We start from the raw sequence: 18,766 nt of genomic DNA on the forward strand, positions 1-18,766 counted from the left end.
CCCAGATTTCTTCTTCATCATCATCAACACCATCATCCTTCCTCATCTTCTTCTCCTTTACCTCATCCCAAGCGCAGAAATTGCTTACAGACACTCCATCCCAACCCCAACCCCAACCCCAACACCACCTTCACCCCATCTTCACCACTGATTCTTCCTCAAAATCGCAACTTTTAACAACCCATTCCCCCAAATCAACCTTTTATTCAAACACTTACCACCATGGCCGGAGCCACTATGAAGCCATCGATGGTTATACAAAGGGTGCGACTGAAGGGATAGGGAGGAGGAGATAACGAGAGTAGAGGGAGGCAGTCATTGAAACCCAAATCCAATTCAGATCCCTCAAACCCCAACCCAGATATGAAACACAACGGTGGATGGCCTCCATGAAGATGATGGTGGCGGCGGTGCGCGCTTGACGAACCCTCACCGCACCAAGCCACCACGACCCCTGGATCTGGGTTTTCACATGCATCTCAGATCCATATTTCCACCGGCATCTGAGATCAATCCTTCATTATGGAATCCTACCAGTCCAAATTAGGCAACACATGATCTTCCAATTGTTCTTCTATATTATGTTGTTGTTCGTCTGGTTCTGGCAATTTGGTGCAGTGGTTTTCTTCTCAGGGCTGGGAATGTGACAAAGATCGAGTACTGATTTGGGCTGTAGCACAGGGTTTGATTGTTGATGATGGTGTGTTGGGATTGGGAGGGGTGGTGTGGAGGATCACGTTTTTGGGTGAGTGAAAATACTATTTTAAATTGCTTTTTGAAAGATGAAAAGAATTGTTGAGATTAAACATAATTTGGAGATTGTGAAAGATCTGGAAACTTTGAGTGGATGCAGGCTGTTGAAGAAGGGAAAATATTAGTTTATTGCAATTGAAGAGTTTAATTAGAGCACCCCAATTAACGCAAACAACAGAAAATATGGTGAAGAGAATAATTTTCTCTTTTTTTTAAATAAAAAAACACCTGGCCTCATTAATCCCATGTGGCAATGCCACATGGGCCACCGGAGCTCCGGCGTTGACCCAGTGCTCCGGAGGGATGAAAACCAAACATTTTGGCAAAGGTTAGGGATTAAAACCCACCTTTGCTCCGGCGAGGGACGAAAACCAATCATTTAGTAAAGGTTAGGGACCAAAAACTTATTTAAGCCTTAATTTTTCAAGTCCAACTTTACAAGTCATTTTCAACCTAGTCAGCTTGGGAGAAACTTTTCCTTCAGGAGGAAAAACTCTCTTCATGCACCAAAACTCACAGCCTCAGTTTATTAATATCTTCCAGGAAGTGTGTTTTTTTAGCAATAACATAATGTGTAGTCATAGCTGTGAAAAGTCATTCTCACTCTTATTACTCCAAGAAATCACTTTCCCTAGCCACCATGTCAAGCTGTTATATGTAACCATCTTTTAATTCAGGGTCCAGAAAGACTGTGAAAAGAAAGATCAATATTACTGATACAAGAAAAATGCTAGCTACATTTCATACCGAAATTCTTGAAACAGAGAAAATGGACAATTAGATTGGATGTGATGTGGCTTTTCTCATTAACTCTTCCTAAGTAACTAAACCGAATAAGAACAAGGACAGGTTCATCTTGATCCCACCTCAAACTTTGAGGAGTCACATAATGCTCAGTTCTCATTTCCATGCACATGAAGCAACCAAATCTCTATTCATCCAACCCAGGTATAGAGCACCATCTCTCTCTACAAGTCTATATCTATCACTGTAGTTCTCAAGCAGTTTCTTTATTGTGCCATTCACCAATGAACTCAATGGGTAAGGAGTGAAACCAGCCATTGCAAATCTTGACCTCCACTTCCCAAGTACCTCGTGTCGCTCCACTCTCTCAACCCCTTCACAAGCTATGATGTTAACCAAGTCCCTTGCCAAGCAATGCTGCTCCACATTGATTCTCTCTTTATGCTCTCTAGGGAGAGTAACATCTATTGATTCAAACATTGCTGTGTAATACTCCAGAGTTTCAAGAAAACGTGGAAAGAACGCAGCAGTGTTTGTGTTGGATTCTTGCTCAACAAGTGTCACCACCTTTGGTGATAGGCTCTTAACCAACCTCAACAGCCTGTCCCTATGATTCTGAGTGCTGACACTTTCGTCCGGCATGTGATGCAGCATGAATGCAAAATTTACAGCAAGAGCTTCGCCTTGTCTAACTCCAAGGTTATGCAGTTGAACATCACAACCAGAGATAGCTGCAGCATGAAATTCAAATGGCACCTTAAAATGCTGAGCAAGCTTTGATAACCTCTTTCCCACAATGTGTAGTCCCCCTCCGCGGGCATAAGCTGATGTTGAATCATCAATACCTGAAGGGACGGAACCAGAAAATATTGGTAAGCCGCGAAAATTTAACACATAAAAGTAAAGGGTCTGTTTGATTATTATTTTGTGAATCAGTTTTTAAAAACAGGAAAACTTGTTTGATACAAAAAGTTTTTCAAAACAGTTCTTATTTTCAGTTTTTAAAACTCAAAACATCTCTCTCTTTAAACTTTGCAAAACATCTAATTCAAACTGTTTTTCCTTTATTTTCTTCTGAAAATAGTTTTTAAATTCAGAAAACTGAGAAGAGAATCAAACAAGCCCAAAAAAATCAACAATGACTAATTGGAGGAGGCAATCTGCCCCATTTCCTATCAACCTAGGTCCGTCCTTGAATACCTGTAATTCGGATGTGGGGTGGTCCCCCAGGCCTAGCTGCAAAAGCCTGAATCAAAGTGATCCACTGGCTTCCTTGTGCAATTTGGAAATCAATTATATGGACTCTATCTTCATCTTTCATCGCTTCTGCAATGGCTCCATTGGCAGACATGTATCCAAACTTGAAGTAGGGGCAAACCTCATAAAGTATGTGCATGTAGGAGAGAAGCTCAGAACTTTCTGGTTCTTTGCACCTCAAAGCTTTGTAGATTGAACTCCCGGATGCGGACAATCGCGCAACAAGTCCTTCTAGCATGTATGCTCCCAACCTCTGAACCGGTTCGCCAGAAACTGACACCATCTGCCGCAATTCATCCATAAGCCATTGCCCCATTAGCAAATCGTTGTCTGCAATTGCTTTGGCACATGCAATAAGGATGTGCTTCAGGTTTTTAGTAGAAATTGCTACCATTGTTTGTCTCCAACTGTCCATCTCAAGTGAAACAAAGTTGGTTGCATTGCTAATAGCACTGTCATAACTATCAATGTTATCAGAGTCAGGGCCAAGCATTACACTTTCTAACTCTCTCAGCTTGTGCTTGAAGCTACTTACATCATCGGTTATGCAAGATCCACTCATCGGAGAGCCATAGTTGTTGTCAGGGGAATGATACTGTTCAGGTGGATATGAATATGACTGAGAATCTTGCTGTGATATTGGGCTACCATTAGGTGAGAAACTAACAGTTGAAGGAGAGTTGTAAACAGTGAAGCTTCCAGTTGCAGATGATGACTCCAATGTGCAGTAAAGTTCAGAAGAACTTGGAGTGGAGAATTGGCCTCCATCATTGTAGTATAGCTGATGATTCAGGGTTCGATACTGCGGCAAGTTGTAGGCTTCAATCTGTTGCAACTGTTGATGGTACATGCTTGAACTTCTATGTTGCTCTGATGCCTGCATTGTAGAATGAATCACTTCTCAACTTTAATGCTTCCAAGGTCTCTTCCAGGAGATTGTATTAAGAAGGTGAACTATCACCAATAGTTGTTTAGACACAGTTGCTAAGTGGTACTCATGACAACAAAAGTGATATCCCTGGATAGGCTTTCAAAGTAGACACGTAGTTCTAGTCTTTAATTGCTACAACAAGTTCATTCTTCTGTGATGGAAAACCAAAGATTTGAGACAATCTTCTGTCTGCATGGAAGAAGCACAGCATCAATGTTAACATTCATATAATATATAGAAAGAAATAGAATATTTGTTTTCAGGTCCTAAAGAAACTAAGCACTCTTGTAGAACAGTGCACTGTTACAATTAGCCTACTTTTTCTTCTTCTGCCGTGTATTATCAACAACATGGACTCTCATACCAAGTCAAATATTTCATTTCTTCTATCTGTTTTCTTTTACCAAAAAATAGTAAATGACCAAGAAACTGCATAAATAACCAATTTCAAAGAATTATGATTTTCATTGACCAATAAAGAAAAGAAAAATATTTCATAATTTTCAGAATTAAACAAAGAGAGAGAGAATAGGGAATTATCAGAACATGAACAAGACACACAAAAAATGTAGATGGCCCTGTATATAGGATTGAATTAGATTTCATCTGAATAAAATTAAGTACTTTATACAATAGAAGAACATACATTGGTATAGTGAAAAATCCTCTACGAAATCTTTCACAAAATCTAATGAAATTTGTTATTTTAAAAAAATCTGAAAATTAACAGAGAGGGAGAAAACTTTGAATGTCAGTAAGAACAGATGCACATACCACAAAAGTAGCATCAGCAAATGGAAAGTACTTTTTCTGAAGTTACCCAGACACTCTTATATCATGTTTGGATCAACTTCTCTTTCACCAGAATCAATTCTAAACCCCATAAGCTTCTCACCAAAATTGATTCTGACTTCAGAATCAATTCCAAAATTGATTATGACTTCAGAATCAATTGTAGAAGGGTTCCAAACATGCACTTAGCCAATATCACCTATATATGACAAGGTTTAATCAAATCACCCCTTAAACAGTACTGACATATACATCAGAAGTCAGAACAAAATTATAATAAACAGATGGGTTCACAGAAAAATACATATCACCCCATGACTAGAAACAGGAAATCAAATATCTCACCTCATTGCATGAATTGTCTAAGAAGCCACTAAAGATTAAAACAAAGGAGACTGACATTTCAGGTAAAACAATTTCCATCACAAACAGAAATGCTAAAAACCAAACTCAAGAAATCCACAGATAAGGAGGATGAGCTTAACACACTTTACATCACAAACCCATTTGGAGAAAGAAACCCTTGTAAATCTATGGAAGAACAAAAATAAAGCAATTTATGAAGGAAAAATATAAAGTCATCCATGGCTTTCAGTTTGAGGCCATGAGTTAAACCAGATTCTTACTTTGTTTTGAGGATGGAAACTCCTTTAAAGCTGAATAAGACACAGTGGAGTAGAATTTAAGAGCATAGGAGTGAGTACATGAGATAAAGTAGAGGGAAGAGAGACAAAGCTATTCCAATGAAGAAAAACTAGCAGTGGCATATAGAATAATGAAGAAGAAAAACAGCCCTTACATAATTATAGAAACTACACAAAAACCATTGGCAAGTGTTTAATGTTGATCTGATGCTCAGAAGCAACCTTTGTTTCGTGTAATGACAGCAATACCCTTGATATGTTTGGTCAAATACACCGATCAATACTCAATACTATTACATTTAGATTGCATGCATGTTAGATTTCATGATTGCATTTAATCTAAAACATTAATTTACTCAAAAGTTAAAACTCATAACGTTTGAATTTGAAGTGATCTTAAGAGTATTTTACAATAGAACCAAACATGCTATACTTTTGTATTAGCAGTTTAACTTCAAATTCCTTATCAGTACTTTTTCTTACACCCTAATCAATTTTCACCTTCAAACTTTGTTTGTTAGATGAAAAATTGATGGAATTGTTCTTCCAAATAATGAGTAGAGAGTGCCTGATCAAAGTTTGGTGGTGCAAGACTAAGTGCACGGGTGAATGCTCAATATACACGATGGAAGACAATGGGAAAGTATTTACGAAAGACACTTTAACGCTAAATCAGCTTAAGATTAGAGAGGGAAACTTAAAATCCTATAAGAGTTATAAGTGAGCCAATGAATTATGCTCAAGTCATGAAATGATTCAATATGTATTTATAGAGTTCGGCACAAACATTAATGGGAGCTTTTAACTTTAGTTTAGCTATTGGGGATAAATTTTGAGATGATGATATTGATTGGACAATCTTAGGATTATTAACCCCGTAAACTTTGTCTTTATCTGACTAGTTGTCGGGCGAGTTAAACTTCATTTTAATCGTTTTGGCCGACCAACACAACATTCATTCGATTGTGAACCATGTGGGCCGACCAGGGTGATATTAAGTCTTATGGTCATTTAAGTGGCCAGAACAAACATTTAGACATGCGAACAATATACACACTTCATAAATGCCTAAATTTTTATTGATTGTTCTATTCTTATCATATACAATCATGTATCACATTTATTATTTCTATTTTTTCTCTTCTTTCTCACATCTATCAAGTGCATGTCTACATGGTCCACAATCTCATGAAAATTAAATAATTTCTTTTTGCACTTTTGCAAAGTTCACCCAAATCTAACAACCACTACCAGTATCTTAGATCAATATTTATTGAGCATATTGACCATCACTCCTAAAAAAGGCATTCTCATAGGATTTGGGCCAAACATTGCTTGTGTTAAAACACACACGTTGTTTCTGAACAAGGATGACGATTAACATTTTTTATTGAAATACTCCCTCCGGTCCTATTTATAAGCAACAATAAAAAAAATCACATAGTTTAAGAAATGTAGTTAAACTAGATAAAATGCATTAAATTTGTCTTAAATTAAAATGAACTTCCAAAATTACCCTTTGTTATTATTGTTGGAAAGTGGAAAAGAAAGAGAATAATTAATGAGACACATTTTACAAGTTAGAATTAATAAGGGCATCATTGGAAAAAATTAATTAATATAGCTCAAACTTTCATTTGGTTCTTATAAAAAGGACCAAGATTTTTCTTCTCTTTCATGCTTATAAATAGGACCGGAGGGAGTAGTATCAAAGTCGTATTGAAGTCTTTCATAATCATTAAATGCTTGTCAATTGTATCACTAAATTAAGCTCAGGTAGTGTAAATACTTTTTCTTAGACACCTAATTTATTACGGAGGGAGTACCATTCTGTTCCTCCGTTCCTTTTTATTTGTCTTTCTAGTACAAAGCTCTTCCACCAAGGTATTGCACTTTTAGAGCTAATTTTCCCATTTTACCCTAATTCAATTCAATATTTACTTTATCTTCATTCATAGAATTTCTCTCTCCAATAATTAATTTCCTAATTTTCCCACAACACTCTCTCTCATATCATTAAACTATTTCAGGTTTCAACAACATTAATTTTACATTGTCTCATGCACTCCTCAAAGAAAGACTAAAAGACTTCAAAAAAAAAAAAAAAGGAAACGCATAATTGTGCACTTGATAAACAATGAGTCTTCAAATATTGCAATGAGACCAATGAGTCTTCCACTCTTGCTTTTTCCATCAGATTTTTTTAATTGTGCACTTGATAATTCACCATGTGTTTTCTTTTTATAGAATTCTAAGTCTTCAAATGAATTTTTTTTCCTATGACAGAATTTAATGCTACACTCTTTTTTTTTTGTGTAACATTGGAATTTAAAACTATATTGGGAATATTATTTGAATTCATTTATTTTTTAAATTGAAAGGCTAGTTTCCATTCAATCAAATTCTACTGCAGTTTTTTTTGAACCACTAAGTATCATGCAATTTTATGATGTGATTATATGAAATGTACTCCATAATTAACCGCAAAGTAACATTGGAGTATGTATTTATAGTCAAGTTGAATAGTCATATGAATAATTAAAGCTAAAATCAGATTGGACAATGAAATTTTGAAGCAAGAAAGACAACACAGTTTTCAGGAAGCTCATTAAATTCAATTTTCCACTACTAAACTTTGAATGGAATAAATGAGATTGTGTTAGGGGTATAATTGGTACAATGTAACCTTAAATCACCAAATGACAAATAAAAGGAAACAAAAAAATTGTGCTAGAAAGACAAATAAAAAGGAACGGAGGGAGTATTACTATTAAAGCCAAACTTTTCAGAGATTTGTTTTCCTTAATAATTTAAGCTGTAATGGTTTCACATGAAGTGGGTGATCGAGCTTCACTCAACAACATCTACTAATATTTAAATGTGTATAAGTAAATATAAAAAAAAACGTGGGAACAAGAGCTAAGCTCAGCTTGGTAATTTCATTAGTGTGTATCTTATATTTTTTTAATTCCATTTTTAATTATTTCATCATTATTATAATATAAGCCATCCGCGAAAGGTTATGGTTGAAAAGGTTATGAGATAATGACCCACACGGTTGAGTCAGTACCTAGAAGAGAGAACCTTACATTCAAGGCAATGGCATCAATGATGTAAGTAGTAGTGCCTTACACTTCAGCTAACATGCACTTTGTTCCCTTTCTGTCTTATTAGTCATAATAATTTTATTTTAGATCCTCATTTTGCTTTTTGCACTTGTTCTATTTCATAATAATCCATTGAACTTATCTCAAAAATATCATCTTGGACAATAATTACTACATTTCTTATCCTAATCCCATTCAAGTAATAATTATGTAGTCTACGGAAAGTTAATTACCAACGCACATCATTGAAGAGTGCGCATTCGATCCTTGCTATCTTTTTTTTTTTTTTTGAATGGTTGCTATCTTAATTTTATGATAACAACAAGAAAGTAGGCAAAGTGAATTTTAATAATCTCTGATAATTACTTATGTTCAACAATTTTGTTATTATCCCCAATTAATAGCTCAAGTGGTAAGTATTAGAAAACATATGTGTTGGGTAGAGGAGGTCCAGGGTTCAATATTTGAGGGGTACAATTTATCTTTCCGATGTGAAAAAAAAAACAATTTTGTTATTAATAGGTTTTTAATAATCCCTGATAATTAATTATGTTCAAAAATTATTTTATTAATTATTTTTTTATATCATATATATTCTTATGAATTCGAGTTTGAAATTCCCACATTTTGATGGTACTAACTTTTTCTAGTAATTTTTTTCCATTTACAAAATTCAAACACGAAACTTTTCTCAAGAGTGAATAAAAATATGCACCAGCCACTTGAATTAATCATTCATTGTTTTCTTATAATATCAAACACACAATTTTACAGTGGCTTGTAAAGATTTAATAAATCATATAAGAAACCCTCTTTACTAATTAATATAATGCATGACGAGTATTTTATTTTCATTTTTGAATTCAAGAATCCACTATGCACAAAAATAAGAATAAGTTGACTATAGAGATAAGGACGTAGGAAACATGTATAACTTTTTGGAATACATAATTCAATAAACAATGTAATTTGTTCTGCGTAACTGACTTTGAATCCACTTTATATCAATATTTGAGTCGCAAATTTGAAATAAAATGATTTTTGTAGAAGAAAATAAAGATAAAAGACAAGAGCAGCTCATGACTCTGTTTTTGTTTCTATATCTTTGCATTACTACTACTAATTGTTTTGGTCCACCATCCATGTTCACTTTATACGCGTGCTCTTATCAGATTGCTAGCTAGATCATGTTCTTGTTGAATGAAATGTTGAGACATATCAACTAAAATATGCTCAATTCTTTTTCTAGTAATTGGATGATTAAACACATAAGGATTTTTCTTGCTCTTGTAACAAAAAAAACACATAAGGATTTGTTAGTTTTTTATCTTCTCGTAACTGTCTTTTTTGAATTAGGTATTAAATAATAAAATCTAATTTGGATATTTTATTAGATTAATTAAAAAAAATCTGAACTTGCTTAAATTTTTAGGTTATGTTTAACTCATTATGCCAGTGAATATAAGTGTGAGAAGATTACAAAATCAACTTATCTTATCTTTTGTTTCACGTTTAATTAGAATTTTGTGATTGACAAAATTCTATAAATAAAAACATTATTTTTGTTTTGCGTCACTAAGCCTACTCTCTCTTAAGATAACAAATGTTATCGAGTTTGAGTGAGTAAGGTTTTGGTAAGCGAAACAGTCATATGTTTACAGCAAGAGCTTCTCCTTGTCGAACTCGGTGTAGTCCCCCTATGCCGGCATAAGCCAATGTGAGACTTCCAACACACCCCCTCATGTCCAGGACTGAACAACCTGGAAGTGCGATCAACAACAACGGGTGATCCAATTATGGGAGGTCTCCACAACAAACAACAAATGGATCTAGGATATACTCTGATATCATATTAGAAATTGGGAGGCTTATACTCAAACCACAAAAGCTAGCTCAAGAGTTGAGGTTTGCACAACCCTTATAAATGCTATCTATGCTCTATTTCTAGCCAATGTAGGACTTTCAACACATAGCACGATGGAAGTGTCCAATTATAACCCGACGCGCTGCTTTCAATGTCTCGATATGAGAGACGGCCAACTCAACAACTTTGCAACCCCTACTACATCCACACACACCCTTCATTTCGTAGAGTAGACACTTCCGCAAAAACATAATTAGTTTTCTGGTTAAATACATTATACGAGATATTTTTCCATACTTTCCGCATTCAGTTCTACCTATTTATGTGCCTCCAATGTGTTTTCGTCAATTTTGAATCGCCTCTTGTATTTGAGGCAAATCCCGTTGAAAGTTGCAGCAACATCCATAGCTATTTATGTTATTGGGAAATTTCTTTGACTTGAATTTGATGAAAAATACACTTATTGAGCTTCCATTTATAAAGTGGTAGGGAATCCCACCACCAGTACCTTCCATGGGACACCTTTCATTGCACTCGTATGTACTTAGCTAGGAGTTTCACCCCTTAAATATGCTTGTGGAATAATCAAATGTAACAAATGAATTAAACTAGAAAGAAAGGAGAATCTTGTTTATACTTTGTCCTCTCCAAAGTAAGTGTCCATCATGGCCCACACCCTTACATTCGATTTACCTTTTATTTGTCATTTGCTCCAATTTGGAGTTTTGTGATTATTCTCGTGTGCGCCCGCGATTGTGTCAAAGATTTAATTGTAAGGATACAAAAATATTATAATTAGTCTTCTAGATTAGCTCAATCGAAGATCACCTCTTATCTCTCATTGTTTTTAGTTTCCTTCTATGATTTATGACATATCTGAAAACTGACCTAAAATGAAAGTGATATCAATATCAATCAATCAGTATCAGTATATATTAGAAAAGAAGAACTTCTATCAGGCTGATTTAGTGATGTGTCACTCTCACGTTAATTCTTAATGACGTGTCATTCTCACGTTAATTCTCATAAAAAAATACATTTTTAAATTTTAGATTTGATTATTCTTAGGTTAATTCTCATAAACAAATACATTTTTAAATTTTAGATTTGATTAGGATTTAGGTTGTTTATTTCTTGATTTTATCTTAGTTTATTTTTTATTTATTTTTAGAATATTAATTAATTTTTATGGTATTTTTATTGAATTTTCGGATTTTTAATTAATTCAGGATTTTATGAGTTTTTATTGTGATTTGTTAGATTTTGATAGTTTTTATCTATCTTTATTTATTACCATTTTAAATTTTAGATTTGATTAGGATTTAGGTTGTTTATTTCTTGATTTTATGTTAATTTATCTTATTATTTATTTAATGTTAATTTCAGGAAATATTTTATTTTATTTTAAAGATTTTTTTAGAGTATAAATTAATTAGGATTTAGGTTGTTTATTTTTATCTTAAATTAATTAATACTCTAAAAAAATCCCACGTGTCATTCTCAGGTTAATTCTCATAAAAAAAAAATTCACGTGTCATTCCATTTGATAGATTCTCTTATGTTGTGTTATTTTATCTTGAAACCGAATTTTAAAAGATTTGTCATAATTATCTAAGATTTACCTAGATTACTCCTTATTAAATTTATTTCCAAAACAAATCTTGAAACCGTTTTTAGTATATCTTTAAATTAGGAAAAGTCTCAAGCCTAATTTACTACATATTTACAGGAATCCCGCAATTTCTTCTTTTATTCTTTCTTATGATCCACAATATAAAAAAAATGTAATGCCTTATAATCCATTAAAATTTAAAAGATTTTTCCTAATTAACTAAGATACTGCATCAGTCATCTCCTCCTCTATATATTAATATATATTAGAAAGGAATTAAATAACTTATCTTTTGTTGACATGTGTTTCATAATTCCAAAACAGATCTTGAAACCGAATTTAAAAAGATTTGCCTCAATTATCTAAAATTTGAACAAACACGCATAATCACATTCATGATTAATTGATATATCAAATACAATAGACCTCGTGCAACGCACGGAAAAAAACACTACATATATAATTATATATCACCATCTTTAATTGTTTCATTTGTTTGTAACTGGTTTCACTTTGAGATTTTACATAGACATTTAACTTTTCTTCTTTTCTTAATTTATATTTTATATTGATGTGACATAATTGGATATATGTGTTTACTTTAATTATATGTAATGTTACTATTAAAATTATAAGATAAACTAGTGTAAAGAAATTCTACATTTCAATTTTTCAACAATTAAAATCAATTTTATCCGCTGACTGCAAGAGATAATTTATTTTAAAAATCTATTAATCAATTCAGAAATCCTTAGAAAAATAGACCCATGGTTTGGTGGTTCGGCCTATTGCTGGCAAAGAGTTGTCATGACTCGATTGGCCAAAATTTACAACCCCTAATTGTGAGGTGTATGCTTTTCTTTTCCTCCTGACTTCTATTCTTCTTTTTCAGCTAAATTATTAGGTATTTATTATTTTATTTTACCTTATCATGTTCATACTCACTCATGAATATTTTAATTTTAATGTTTTATCGAATTACTCTTCCTTCTAGTCGGCCCAAATAGCTAGGAGGCTTATATTATTCCGAACGGCCCAATTTTTTTACAATTAAGTGAATACTATGTTGATTGATTGGATGATCAAAATGAAGATCTACATTGTTTTACGACTAGTCGAACTAAATTAAAACAACACATTTACTAAACTATTGTAAGATTCCTCAACCGTAATTATCATATCAAAAGTCTTACACAGATGTTTGATGTTTCATTAATGTTCTGCACCTCAATTACACGTTTTATCATGTCTATAAATACATGTTTGATGTTTCATTTATACAAGCATTAATCATTTGAATGTCCTTGTAAAACTTTACAATTTTCTCTATTCTAAAAGGTGACTTAAGCGTGAAAGTGTCTTTTATAAGTATAAGTGTGCCAAACTCCATCATGGACAATGTTATTGCCACCAAAAAGTTCAACTTACGTACCGTACAAATGCTTGAAGTTCTATTTCTACAACAAGAAATTTATGCTATCGATTCCCAATTTCCCTCTTCTAATATTCGCCGACACGCATGTAGCACAACACGAGGATGTGTGAAGACAAGAAATAGGTAGATATATCTTAATCAAGGGGAAACATGTTTATATCTGGCCATGCAATGAAATATACCACTTTGTGCAAAATAGCAAAATACTGTAGAATCACTTATAGTTACAAATTACAAGTCTAGCTTATGAGTAAACATGCATTAATTTTGTGTAAATTTTGAAATAAACATGCAGTGGATTCATTACATTAGGCAGGCAACCTATTAGAAATTAACCATCCCTTGTTCTCAAGTCCTTCAAAATTTAACAGTTATTCAATTAATAAACTGACTCCAGCTATATGGGAGCATTAACCCTTAACAAAGCATGTATTTTGCATACTTTAACTTTATTCATTTCCTATTGTCTCTTGTTTTATATTTGAGATTTGACTTGATTGGGTTAGGATGGATGATTTCGATCAGCTTTTTCTAAATTTAGCTCAACTACAAAAGATCAACATGCCTTTTTGTGTTTAAGCTTGTTTGAAACTTATTAGTAACAGTAAAAAACTCTGAAGCTCAGTTCCCTATTCCCAACTTTAATGATTAATCAAACTAGAAATACTAATCAAAATCAAGAGGTGTTCTAGACAAGCAAGTTCTTGGGATAACATCATAGCAAAAGGTTGTCCCTAACATCCTTATATATTGTTGTACTTTAGGATACAAGCTCTTGTAAATTGCAAACTTTAAAGAGAGAATGTAGGCCTTCTTGATGGATCTTTGTCCCCTGTTTCCATATTTCCTTTTTATTGAGATTATGGTATCCATCGCTGACAGTAATTATTGATTTCCTCATAGTATTTGCTCGCACTAAATGATAAGATTGACCGCAAAATATGTTTCATCTCTTTAAATAAGGATTGAATCTCAAACCTTGTGATAAAAAATGAGATGTGCAACTATCACACTATACTCCTCCTATTCACAAATTTCTTAAATGAACATGAAGCCATATTTAGTAACCAATGTTCCATACACACACTCATGGTAGCTGCTATGTGAGACTAAACAGAAACTTGGTCCAATTATGTCTGAAATTTTACCAAGTCACATACTACATGACAAAACCAAAAAGCATAATGAGAGTTTGACTTTCGTGTTGTTTTTCTATCATGGCACCGCCCATGTAAAGGGTTTTGGGACAAAGAATACATCAATGTGTGTACTTTTTATCTACATGATTTGTCTTATTCCTATCAATTACCAAAGTTACAGTTTTATACACCTATTTTGAAGGGTGTTCATTGTTGCATTTTGGTTAACACATGGGTCCCTCTCCCCACATGTACCCCATCTTTATTTTGGAACAAATTCTTGTATCAATGTTTTAGGCTATGCATTGTTACTTGTTCCTGACTAGGCAAATGCAAATTGGGAAGTGTGCTATGGACTACTTTGCATGTGTTTATGTCCCATATCTCATTTTGGGATAACTTTGTCTTTTTCAATTTGAAAAATCAATCTGTCCATAGATTTTTAAATTTGCAAGTTGCTAATGCATGCGTGTGCGTAATTTATGAATCAATTTATTTTTCTTTATCAATATCCATTTCTCTCTTTTCTATAGAAGAAAAGAACAAAAACATTAATTGAAACAAGTTAATTATAGAATGTTTGGTTTCATCATGTTATAATGCACTAGAATCACTTTTGATTAGAAGGTATTAGTTGTAACTTCTTAGTAAACATGTTTTGCATTTTATGTAAATTATAAAACTAAACATGCATTTAGTCAACAAGATCCGTCTAACACCATAACGAAGTAATTAGTGTTGTGTATCAAGTGTGAGTAAGTCTCACATTGAAAGATAATAATAAGTTTGAGTGATTTATAAGTGTGAGGACCCATATACTCATTGCCTTAAAGTTTTGGGTGAAGATGTGGTGTCTGGTCTATTTATGGTTTGCTTTTTAGCCCAATGTAGAGTTTTATCCCCCAATTTTAAACCATCTCCTTTTTTTTTTTTGCCCTTTCTTTGGTCCAACAATTAGATCTTAATATCGAATTGCAAAGAGCTTATTCCATAGGGAAACACATGGACAGCAAATTATTATTCATGTTAGCCAAGCTATAATTTTTATTTAAAATTTGACTAAATCTTAAAACATTCCTTGTTAATTCAAAGTAATTTTCTAGAAATTTAAATATCATTTTTACCTATAATTCGTTGTCAAACAAAAGGTAAGTAAGTGAAAATTTTGATGAGGACATTGGAACACATTTTAGACCAAGAGAAATTAATAATTATTTTCCTTCCAAATTCCAAGTATTAATTTGGGAATTCTCTCAAGTTGAAATATTGGACTTCATGGTTACACACTTGTTTTAACTTGTAAACCAAGGTGTTTTAAGTCAATAAGTCTTCATCCCATATCTCCCACTCAATTTTCAAATGAATGAATACGCATGAAGAGAAATTATAGTTTTGCAAAATATTGTGGAATTACTTTTAAATAAAAATTAAGGCAATTTCACATAAAATAGTATACTATCATAAATTAATAATTGTGTATATGTGTGTTTTAGTTCCTGACAGTAACTCATCGATTAATAGATGTTTGTGGTAAGATTGCTAGGCTAGGATAGCTCCTCAGTTAATGCAACTTTTGGTTCTATATGATGTCCTCTCAATTCATAATCAGAATGCTTGTTTGTTTATTTATTAAATTGCTAAGTCTACCAAAGACTTTGACTTCAAGGAAAACATACTGTCAATTCTAATTCCAATTTCAACCGTAGAATATTTGGCCACCCAAATTATATTCTAGTTGACTCATTCTTCAGGGATTCTCAAGTTTGGTTCCTTGAATATTGGAGAAAGAACCCAGTAAAAGTCCAGCCACTAAGTGTATCAAACACTTCTAATTCAACAAGTTAGCTTAGGCCCCGTTTGGAAAAACAGCTTAATTAAGCGCTTATAGTCATAAGCGCTTATGACATAAGCGCTTATTCATAAGCTATTTTTAAAAATTTATTGAAATAAATTAAAAATAAGCTGTACATAAGCATAAGCTGTTTCTCATAAGCTATCCTGAGTAGCTTATGAAAATAAGCTGAAAATAACTTATGACAGGCCATAAGCTGTTTGCATAAGCCCTCCCAAACACTGACATAAGAGCTTATGCTGTCAGATAAGCTTAAATAAGCTCTTCCAAACTGGGTCTTAATGTTTTAAGTTTTCAGTAGCTTTTTTGGGGGGTAAATTTTTAAGTTTTTAGCTAAAAGTTATTTTTTCCACTTTTTAGGTTCTTTTGGGTCAAGAATGTTGTGTCAAACAAAGGTAGTGTAGGTATTGTTAATGAAGTTTACCCTTGACAAAAAAAGAATAAAGTTAGTATTCATCAAAGCCCAATATTCCATTTCTGAATTTTCTCGAAATATTAAACATTTGTAGCCCATTGCTGAACGTTGCTTGTGTTGTATTATTATTAAGGCCCAATAATCCACTTCAAATTTTATATTTCAGGTGCATTCCACTGCTGAGATAAGAATCATAATTTCCTGAATACAATTTACAATTTTACAAGGAAAATTCTAATATTAGTAGTGAGGTCCAAAATGAAAAATGCAATTGAACTACACGTTCATCAATTCATTAAAAAAGAAATGAAATTAGTTTTTAAGATTGCAAGCCAGTAATACAAGAGCAGGAAAAGAATTTAAGCTTTTTCAGCCTTCGACTGAGATCAGCTCGCAACTACAATGGAAGACTTAAGCTCTGTCAATAATACAAAAAAAGCAAGAGCAAAATTGGTACATTGGTATTCCACAGAAATATAAGGCCCAAGATCTAGTTTTCTCTGCAGTTTTTTGAGTCACCCTTCACAGTTGAGATCAGGGAATGAAGTCATAGTGGCAAGAACCATGACCTGCACATAAACATTAGGTAGTGATAGATTAGACTTCTGAGCTGTAACACTTGCACCATCTTAAATCTAGGATTGTCTCAATCCGAGAGTGTGTTAGAAATATAACATAAAAACATTCATGTATTTTCACCCATAAGTTTGATCTTCTGAGATAGTTGTTTCATGACATGGTATAAGAGTCTCTATAACTTATTGGTCTAGGGTTCGGTTCTTATTGTCTCCATTATTTTGATATATAAGTTGAATTATGTGAAGGGATGTGTTAGAAATATAATATAGAGATTAAACTTTTGGGATAGTTGATTCATGACAGAAGGATTCGTTATATGTGGGACTATTTGAATGAACCATTCTATCTCTCTTCACACTTCACACACACTGAGTAAGTATAGTGTCTATGCAAGTATGGAATGCTAACTAACTTGTTTGACAAGCTAGTTTTCTTTTTCCTCTTTTGTGTCATAATTCAAACTAAATGAACTAGCCAATTTTAATATTCATCAAGTTATTTAAAGTCACATGGCCTACCCTTTTTTTTTTCTAGATTTGCTTTTATGATTGCCATGTGAAGTGAACATGCATGTGTCTTCGCTCTTAGGTAAAACAAAACACAATAGCAGGGAATGGATATCAGGAATCTTTTCAATACTTACTAGGATCCTCTTCTGTTGTCATGGCAGCACCTCTAAAGTGGCAAGAACCACCACTATGCTTGGACTTTTGAAAGTAGCTGTTGAAGGCATAAGAAGCATGATCTTTCAATGTGTTTGGGAAGTAGCAAGGTTGGTTCTCCTGAATCTTGCTGCAATCTGCACCTCCTTTCCCACAAGCCCAATCTAAGGCCCCCTGCAACTCAGAGTCTGTGGTCTGCTCATCTGCCACACACCATAGCTCGAATTCGGCATAGGCTGCATTGAATTTACTTTTGAATATTAACATTACACGTAAACATTATGCAAACACGAGAGAACGGGGAAAAGAAACAATCATAAGCATTTTAATGTTCGCAACTTTAAATTTCTTGAGTGCCAAACTCTAAACAGCTCATAACATTGTGAAAACGTGTAAAGAACAAACGTTTCAGACATTCTGAAATAAGTATGTTTAAAATACCAGTTTTTGGAGGAATCATGGCCAGGAAAAGTAGAGGAAGCATGAACTTCAGCATCCACATTGCCATTGCTGGGGAGAGAATGAGATTGGCTTTGCTGATAAAGGCTAAATAGATAGATATAGCCCATACAATAGCAAGTTGGTTAAGTATATATGGTGAGAGAAAGGGCAATAAAGTTATGTAATGTTCAAGTTTTGGAATATTTTATTCCCTTGCAAGTGGTCCATATAGGATCAGATTTGGAAATGGAAGAAAGAAAACAACATATTATTGGCAAGTTCTGATAGTCACCAATGTGATCCACTGAAAAGAACATATGCATATTTGTTACTTCTGATGCCACTTCCAATTTCCAGCGGTGATGCTCTGTCACGTGCTTCACAATCACCTTAAGAAAGTGAAAAAGGTTATATTCTTAACTTTCTCTGCTGTCAGATGTTCTTCCAACTCATCAGAGATTTACTTTTTTCCCCTCGCAATGACAAAATGATTATTTATCTCACTTGTCTCCTTTTCTTTAGTCCCTTTCTTCTGTTTT

General features: G+C 33.4%; 2 protein-coding genes across 3 annotated transcripts; both read right to left on the bottom strand.

Moving 5' to 3' along the window:
- Positions 1–1,404: 1,404 nt before the first annotated feature.
- LOC130732907 (scarecrow-like transcription factor PAT1) lies at positions 1,405–5,296 on the bottom strand. Of its 2 annotated transcripts, XM_057584916.1 has the most exons (4): positions 5,104–5,296; positions 4,460–4,676; positions 2,698–3,874; positions 1,405–2,342 (listed from the first exon to the last, which is right to left on the bottom strand). In XM_057584916.1, exons 3-4 carry the CDS (start codon positions 3,635–3,637, stop codon positions 1,654–1,656), a joined length of 1,629 nt encoding a protein of 542 aa, XP_057440899.1. In that variant the 5' UTR covers positions 3,638–3,874; positions 4,460–4,676; positions 5,104–5,296; the 3' UTR covers positions 1,405–1,653. The 2 variants fall into 2 exon arrangements, with proteins under 2 accessions (XP_057440899.1, XP_057440898.1); XM_057584915.1 differs by lacking the exon at positions 4,460–4,676.
- An 11,508-nt stretch (positions 5,297–16,804) lies between these two features.
- Positions 16,805–18,410, bottom strand: LOC130732910 (glucan endo-1,3-beta-glucosidase 12). The gene is made up of 3 exons (XM_057584920.1): positions 18,228–18,410; positions 17,768–18,022; positions 16,805–17,114 (listed from the first exon to the last, which is right to left on the bottom strand). Exons 1-3 carry the CDS (start codon positions 18,292–18,294, stop codon positions 17,080–17,082), a joined length of 357 nt encoding a protein of 118 aa, XP_057440903.1. The 5' UTR covers positions 18,295–18,410; the 3' UTR covers positions 16,805–17,079.
- Between the last annotated feature and the right edge of the window lie 356 nt (positions 18,411–18,766).

The sequence above is a fragment of the Lotus japonicus genome, chromosome 1, assembly GCF_012489685.1.
Source record: "Lotus japonicus ecotype B-129 chromosome 1, LjGifu_v1.2".
In the NCBI taxonomy this organism is placed as follows: domain Eukaryota; kingdom Viridiplantae; phylum Streptophyta; class Magnoliopsida; order Fabales; family Fabaceae; genus Lotus; species Lotus japonicus.